Raw genomic sequence first — 8,820 nt, forward strand, 5'->3', positions numbered from 1 at the left:
GGGTTCCCAGGTGAGCAATGTCGCCTTGGGGTGGTCACTTTGGGGGAGTCCGAGGCTGGGCGCTGACCTCACACAGCGCCCATTGGTGCGGGAGGTGGGAAGGGGCAGCCGGTCGGGGACCATCCCCACTTTGGGGGGATTGTGGGACCCTCCACCGCTGGCTGAGCCCTTGGTGATCTCCCCTTGCTCCCGGCAGGGTGGCAGTGGGCAGCATATGTGAGAACTTGGTGGCTGGATGCACTGGAGAAGACAGACTTGAGAAGAACAGGGTTCTTGCCTTTTTTCCCCCACTTCCAAGTCGTCCCCATCACCAGTGGGACTGACCACCCTCTCCTGTGGCCATGGAGAACTCCTCCCTCCCTGAGACTAATTCCTCATGTGCAGACTGCACTGGGAGAGGGGATGGGGGTCTGAATATGTCCACTCCCCCACAGAGCCCCAGCTTCTATGTCATGGTGCCTGTCATCTACTCGATCATCTGTGCCGTGGGGCTGACAGGCAACACCGCCGTCATCTATGTAATCCTCAAAGCCCCAAAGATGAAAACAGTCACCAACATCTTCATCCTCAACCTGGCCATTGCTGATGAGCTCTTTACCTTGGTGCTACCCATCAACATTGCTGACTACCTGCTCCTGCGGTGGCCCTTTGGAGAGTTCATGTGCAAGCTCATCATCTCCATAGACCAGTACAACACCTTCTCCAGCATCTACTTCCTCACCGTCATGAGCATTGATCGCTACCTCGTTGTGGTGGCCACCACCAAGTCCAGGAAGATGTCCTACCGCACCTACCGAGCAGCCAAGATTGTGAGCCTCTGTGTTTGGTCCTTCGTCACAGTCATCATCCTGCCCTTCACTGTCTTTGCTAAGATACACAAGGAGCAGGGGCGAACCCAGTGTGTCTTCGTGTTCCCCCACCCTGAAAGTGTGTGGTGGAAAGGCAGTCGGATCTACACCCTTATTTTAGGTTTTACCATCCCAGTGTCCACCATCTGCATCCTCTACACCACCATGCTGTGCAGACTGAGACGTGTGCACCTCCATTGCAATGCAAAAGCCCTGGACAAAGCCAAGAAAAAGGTGACACTGATGGTGGTTGTCATCCTGGCTGTGTGCCTCTTCTGCTGGACGCCCTATCACCTTAGCACAGTGGTGGTCCTCATCACAGACATCCCACAAACTCCACTCATCATTGGGATTTCCTACTTCATCACTAGCTTGAGTTATGCCAACAGCTGCTTCAACCCTTTCCTGTATGCCTTTCTGGATGACAGTTTCCGAAAGAGCTTTCGCAAACTGATAGATTGCAGAACCACCTCATAAAGCCAACCCTCTGTCCCTTCCTCTGTCCCTCTCATAGTCATCTGTTCTTCCTGGGTGACTCCAGGCCAAAGAGTGCTTTCTCTCCGGCCTCCTTATGACAGCCCACAGAGCTTCAGATTGTCACACTACCCAAGACATAAACTGGGGCCAGGTGGATCTTTCTCATCTTTCCTGCACTCATTTCCTCAGCACTGCTCTCCATCCCTTTCCCTGTGTTTTTTTTTTAGTTCCTTCTCTCTAGTGCTTTCTGTCCTAGGTTTGTAGCTCACAGAGCTGCAGCAGGTCCTTCTTCCCTTTTTAAAGGTATCGCTTTGTGAACTCAAGCCACATGACTGTCTCTATTACTGGTGATTTGTAAAACCCAATAAAGGTGTGTTATTGAGTGTCTTGCTTAATGATTCCTCAGCCTCTTTCATATCCACAGGACCTGCTTACCCAAAGTCTTTCAAACTTAGCAATATTGAAAAAGACACAGCTCCAAAGTATAGGGAATAAACCAAGGTATTGAGCTCATTTCATTTTACAGGGGACTGAGATAAGGTGGTCAAAATCTGTGATAACAGGCAAGAGAGACCTCAGTCTGGCTTTAAGGAAGAAAGAGCAAGCCCTCACTAGTGAATAAAATACACAGATGTGGGTTTGGAGCCACTTGCTGTAGAAAATAGCTTAACAGTGTACTTAGTAGCTGCAGTTTGTAAAATACGCAGCTTTTGTTTGCATCAGAAGTGGTGTTTACTTTTTTATTTGTCTTATGTTTATGGGGAATCTCCTTGAACATACAGATTTATTTATTTTTGGTCCTAGAAAACAGAATCAGAAGGTATTTTCAGAACAAGTTAGCCTTTAAGGCTTTGAAAAGGACTTACTGAAACATGGGGAATGTTCTGACTTCTTTCCTACAAATCGTGAATAACATATGCAGTGGTTAGGTTACTTTTAACAATCTCTCACACACTTGTACTCTGCTTTCTGATGTGATTTGTAATATTTGTCTTAAGGAGGACAAAAGAAGTAAAAAAAAAAAACACAAAAGATTAGGTTAATTTTATCTGGAGGAGGGAGGAGAGGGTCAATGAAAGTTTCAGTAGAATTCACACTTCCAAACACTGCATGAAGAGGTTTTTTCCTCTTCTCTCCTCTTTTAGCCCTCTAAGGAAAACTGAAAACATGTGGAAGACTGGGAAAATATTTGCAGTCACTTAACATTTCTCGTCTTAGTGGTCTTCCCTGTTTTTCCCTGCAGCAGAGGCTAAATCAGTGTAACACAAGTTTTGTTACATATCTCCCCCTCTACTGAATACAGAGAGATAGGGAAATGTGGCTACGGAATTGAATTTCCACTTACACAGGAAGGGATGATGGGTTTCAGGAGGTGAATAAGGATTTGTGTGGCACATGCTCAGGTTTGCAGGTGCCTCCTGAGAGCCCTTGCACCAGGTCCCTTCCCACTGCTGCAGTCTAAAGATCTGTCATAGGCATATGGAAAGTTTCTCTTGCTAAAATGTTCCAAAGAACCTCCAAATAAAAATTTCACTTGCAGATTTTAGCAATTACACAAGCCCTAGTACATTATAATGCCATATAACTGAGCTGATGATTAAATCATTTCTCCTTACAAGCCATTAATGTTCTCTGAGATAGTGCTAGTTTCAACACCCAGTCTAGCTGGCATGGAAATGAAAGGATTCCTTTGAGGGACAACGGTGTCTAATTCTGCTTCACTGGAGGATGTATGATTGACTTCCATCAGACACAGAAGCTGGTCTTTGAAAGAGCAAGCTCAAAAGGCGTAGAATATCCATTTCCACACTACGTACAAAAGTGTGCTGTAGGAACCAGTGTCCTTCACTTCATCGTTCTGCCTGAAACAAAAGGTAATTAACTTTTCCCACCAGCTGCCTGCTGTTTCACCTGGGCTTGTGATGCTCTCTGTGGTCAGTCACTTGCCATGGGGAAAGATCTTACTCTGTATGGCCCAAGTAGCAAAGTCCGTCTTTGTTTAGGCTGCTAAACTATATACACACATCACCTCTCTCAATATCCTTAAGCCATCATGTCTACAACAGCATTACTTGTGTGAAGGCTGCACACAGTTATTCTCAGAAAAGACATTTTCAAGATTGCTGTGCTCTTGTTGGTTGCTGATCCTTCCCTGAAGACTGAAGAATGCCAGTGAAATAGGGTTATCTGTCCAACAGTCACCTTAGAGAGTGGTACAGATTTGAGCATTGCTTCTGATAGCCGCCTGAACGTTTGGTCAAGCTGCTGTACAGTCACATTTGTCTCATCACCTGTCGGGGCTTCTATGTGCCCCAGAAATATTATTGACATTTGAGTAGCTTTACTGTGCTTCTGCAAAACCTAACCTATGCGTATACATCAAATGCATCTCTGAGATGCTCGACTGATATTAACAGTAGGTTATAAGAACAGTCTGATTTGTATTTCATTTTTATCTAGTTTCAAATACCAAAATTTTAACTGTTACTAAGCAATGTAATCTGGTTCAAGATTTTAAAAAACAAACAAACAAGCAACTTTTAAACTGGATCAATGTAAAGAGATTTCTCTAAAATCTTCCTATTTCTTAGGAAATAGGAAAGCATTTTAAATTATTACTTTCCTCATAGTCAGTATCTCATCCCTTTGTCTTCCCCGTACTCAATTCCTGTTGTCCATAGGGGAAAATATGAGAAGTGCTATCCATTAACAAATTTCACTTTAAGGTATCTTGTGCTGTTTGTCTTTTTTGTATCAGAAACTTAAAAATGCAAGCAGAACATCACTTGTGGCAAACACAATCCTTCCCTAAATTCCTCCTCGTTCTGAAGCCACATCTTACCTGTTCTTCATAGTAGGATAAATATCTGAGAAGAATTCAGTGTTTCCCAAAATGCCTGGAGTTTTCCTATGGTTGTTAATCACAGAACAGGCTGAAATTTGAACAACAGTCCAGCTCTGACACGGGTGCTCAGCTCAAATTCATGCATTGGGCAGGACTCCCCTTGGATGGCTATGCTGTCTGCAGTGTCCGTGACATGTCTGGGAGGTGGGACTGGAGCCTGTCCTGCTGCGGACATTGCAGATGGGCATCTAGGTGCAGGAGGAAGTTGAGCCTGGACAGGCTGAGGAGGGTGCTGAATGGTAAGTAAGGCAGATCTGATCTTGCAGAGCTTCAGCATTAAAACATGCAGCAAAAACATTGCTATCCTGCCTGATGGAAATTACTTTGGATTTACAGTTAATCTTTTCCATAAGCAAAATCAAAGTAACTGATCCCATTTGGTTAGTAACTTTTACTCTCAAGTGTACCTGCATCTCCAGATGGAAGCAATTCCAGGATGACCTGCAGATCCAGATGGGTAGTGGCACCTTCAGTGTGGGTATGAGCTTCCCAAGAAGAAAATTTAGCTAATACTTCTGCAAAGAAAACTATGCAGCACGTAACAAGGCAGACAGCATCAGCCCTGCTACAGCTTACAACTTTATCTAACAGCAACTACTTTATAGGCTCCCTGGTAGGCCAGGCAGGCTGGGAATGAAAGACTAAACTTTCTCCAGATTGAGACATCCTGACCACAAGCACTGAGGCTCACAGCCATGCACACAGCTGCCCAAGCCATTTTCCCCTGTGCATACAGGCAATCATATTCTGTGGCTCACAGGTTTAGTTTGCCTCTGGGTGCCACAGAGCAGACCATCCTGTTCCAGTCCACTTTGCCTGTGCAGTTGGGGCACAGCTGCAGGTATTCATGCATAAGTAGAGCCAGTCCCACAGAGGCATCCTCTGGCTACTTGTGCCTCATCCTCACCCTCTGTTTGTATCACCCTGACAGGCGTTAAACCCAGCATTTTAACAGCTGACCGCTGCCTACCAGCATGCAGCAAATTTTGTGTGTGTGTGTGATTTTTTGGGGGCAAGCAAGAGGGAGGGAGGAGACAGGGATGTATTCTCAGGACTGTGGTTAGTTAGAGTACCAGAAGGATACACCTGTGTAATACCTTGCTCTGCAGAGAGCGGACATGGGCAAAGTTCTGGGACCCAGAACTGCTGCTCTGATGCAGCAGAAGCACAAAAGATGGCAAACAGGCAGCTCCAAAAACAGCCTCAAGCACAGAGCCCAGGCACTCCATTAATTGACAGCGGCCTGTAAAGTGGAGATACTCAAAGTATTATCACTTACACTTGTAACAGGCAGCCCACACATGGAAACTGAGAAAAGAAGCTAACCAGTACAGGCCATAAAACTAATCAGGTACAACATCTAAAGCTGACTAGCAGCAAAATATAACCCACTTCAAACTACGAAAAGTACAAAGTAGTCATAAAATTAATACAGCAACATACACAGCAAAGCACAGTGAAGAAAGGAAGATATGTGCAATGCAAGTAAGTGATAGCACGTGTGACCAGCATATGAAAACATATGGCATCCATAAGAACATTTGCATCCTTTTTATCCAGACATGGCAGTGTGGATAGGTAAAGGGGAACCCTCAGTGCCTAGGGCCCCATGAAACACTGTCATCCAGCCCCACAGGTGTCAGGTGAGATGCAACAGGTCACTTTGCATCCAGATGGTTTAGTCAGTAGTACGAGCTGGCCTTTCATCTGCAAGGTGCATACCGCGACATAGTCTTGAGACCCATAGGCTTGATATTATATAATCTTTGCCTAGAGCTGATGTGACTGCAGTAAGGCCTCATAAGCCAAGGCAGGAGAGAGCACTGTCATCTTTTCTTTATAAGTGGGTATTCAGCTTGCCCCTCCCCAAATAATGTGATTAAACAGAACCAGGCCCCCAGCTTGTTGTAGGCTGTCAGCATTAAATCTCCTCAATATGTTGGCTTCTGACACACGTACATTGCTTTTCATTAACATCTCCCCATAGTCTACATACAGCAAGCTACAGAGACCCAGAGATTGACACCGGGTGTGACTGTCAAACACCCCTTCAGCCAAAATCTCTGAGTGCACGTGGCCCTCAGTGGCTGGGGCACACTCTGGGAGCTCTGGTCACTGAAAACCAGATATTCCTTCAGGCCCATGAGTTCCCTATAAATTGTTTTAAAAATCACCCTGCATACTTTCCCAGCAACAGCACGATTGCCTGGCCATTCCTGAGCCGACTACCCCAAAACTGTAGCTGCTGTTGATTGCCACGGATCCCTGTGCTCTTTTGGGCTCCCTCAGCAGACTGCTCTGACAGCAGAGGATTTAGGCAAGTTTCTCACTCAGCTCAGGCAACGTGTTTTTCTCCATATGGGCTTTTGCAGCACCTCTAGCCCTGAAAGTTGGCATAATGGAAGGGATGCCAAGGGATGCCATACCTCATGCCATGCTGTTTTTCATGTTCCAGATATGCTGCAGCACTGGGTAGCCAAAGCAGCCCTCAAAGCATACACCTCCTCTGTCATTTCTACATCACTTGCCCAATAAGTTTTGCACCTCTATCGGTTGTATTTCAGTGGCTTTCGAGCATTTCTCTGATTATTTGTTCCACAGCATAAAGCTACCCTGAAATCAGGAGCAGCACATCAGCAGGAAGGAGGCAGAAGTAAGGGGGATTACACAGCGTGAAAGGAGAATCCTACAATGTCAGGCTAAAGTGATCCCTGTATTTGGGTCCAGGAAGGGAGATCTTGGGCTCTGTCTATATTAACACTAAGTGCAATAAGAACAGATCTGTTCTTTTGACTGGTGTTAAGAGCCTAGAGTCGATGCTGTGTGTATTTCAGGAGTTTCTACCCCGGACTAGCTGTGGTCTGACTGCACAGATGCATTATCAATCACAACACATTAGCTGTGCTCCTAGATTGCATGTGCTGCTTTAATTTCATCCAAAAGGACTTCAGCTGGCACATTTGTAGGCTGCTCTGCAGAAAGGACCAAAAGGTAGTAAGGGATGAATGATCAAAAGATTTACTTCAAAAGCACTTTCCTGGCCTGAGGCGTTGACATGCACACATCCCCATAGCATCATGAAAATTTACAATCTGGGTTCAAGAAGTTCTCACTCTGAGCGGTACTAGGAAATCCAGGATCTGCCCCCTATTTCGCAGTTCTGAACAGCTGATAATAGGCCAAGTACCAATGCTTAGAGCATATATGTTGATTATAATATACAACTATATAGTACTCAATGGGAAAGGCCATGTGACTCGGTAACTTACTCTTCAGGCTGCCTGTCACTGGCAGAACAAGCTGAAGTCTTAAAAACAGTCTCCATGCACATGACTGTGACATGGGCAGATTTCTGATCCCTGTGGTAAATCTGGATGGTTCCTGAAGGTGTCTCTAGTTGGGCACATCTGGCAAAGAAAAGTCCATCCTCAGAAAGGAGCATTTTATTTCATGAAATAATGTTTTTTTTGGATTGACTCTTCAAGCTAAACTAAATCCATTTAAAATATTTTCCTAATTCTTGGAAGTTTCTAAGAAGGCCAACTATATCCTGGACTGCAATCAAAAGAAGCATGGCCAGGGGATTGAGGGAGGTGATTCTACCTCTCTACTCCTCTCTGGTGAGACTCTACCTGGAGTACTGCATCCAGCTCTGGAGTCCTCAGTACAAGAAAGACATCGACCTGTTGGAACGGGTCCAGAGGAGGGCCACAAAAATGGTCAGAGGGCTGGAACACCTCTTCTATGGGGAAAGGCTGGGATAGTTGTGGTTGTTCAGCCTGGAGAAGAGAAGGCTCCAGGGAGACCTTATTGCAGTATTTCAGTACTTAAAGGGGGACTATAAGAAAGTTGGGGACAAACATTTTAGCAGGGTCTGTTGTGATAGGACAAGGGGTAATGGTTTTAAACTAAAAGAGGGTAGATTTACACTAGATATAAGGAAGAAACTTTTTACGATGAGGGTGGTGAAACACTGGAACAGGTTGCCCAGAGAGGTGGTAGATGCCCCATCCCTGGAAACATTCAAGGTCGGGTTGGATGGGGCTCTGAGCAACCTGATCTAGCTGAAGATGTCCCTGCTCATGGCAGGGGGATTGGACTAGATGACCTTTAAAGGTCCATTCCAACACAAACTATTCTATGATTCAATTTCTTTTATTTCTCTCCTAGTAATGTTTCCAGTTTCTGCTCCTTTTAATCAACTAAATGATAATTCTTTTCTAATAAAACTTTTGAGGGCAAAATCTTCCACAGTTTTCTTGTGCTTAGTTAAACTAGGTATTCCCATTTCTAAAGCAGATTAATACCTTATTTTTAGGTCTAATACTTTTAGAAAGATTTTTGCCGTAGAGATTTCCTCTTAAACGAAGAATGCACTGAGTTTTGTCGAGTTATATTTGAGAGAAGGAGTTTTCCTAAATGAGTTCGGAAATTCTGGGATTTCCAGAGCCTGGAAATACAGAAAAATGCCTTTTCCAGAGACCATTCCTATGGGGCCCCAGCAATTTCAACTATATAAATAATTCAACTGAGTAACATCCTATGTCTTAGAAATGAAACATATGTAAATTAATTGCTAATTAATCAATG

General features: G+C 44.7%; 1 protein-coding gene across 1 annotated transcript; it reads left to right on the forward strand.

Moving 5' to 3' along the window:
- The first annotated feature begins 341 nt into the window (after nt 1-341).
- Nucleotides 342-1,325, forward strand: NPBWR1 (neuropeptides B and W receptor 1). The gene has a single exon (XM_068397029.1). The coding sequence runs from the start codon at nt 342-344 to the stop codon at nt 1,323-1,325; it is 984 nt and encodes a 327-aa protein (XP_068253130.1).
- Nucleotides 1,326-8,820: the final 7,495 nt, after the last annotated feature.

Source organism: Nyctibius grandis, chromosome 3, assembly GCF_013368605.1.
Source record: "Nyctibius grandis isolate bNycGra1 chromosome 3, bNycGra1.pri, whole genome shotgun sequence".
Lineage (NCBI taxonomy): Eukaryota > Metazoa > Chordata > Aves > Nyctibiiformes > Nyctibiidae > Nyctibius > Nyctibius grandis.

Excerpts from the sequence above, each read along its gene's own strand:
- NPBWR1 (XM_068397029.1), top strand. The coding sequence starts at position 342 with ATGGAGAACTCCTCCCTCCCTGAGACTAATTCCTCATGTGCAGACTGC.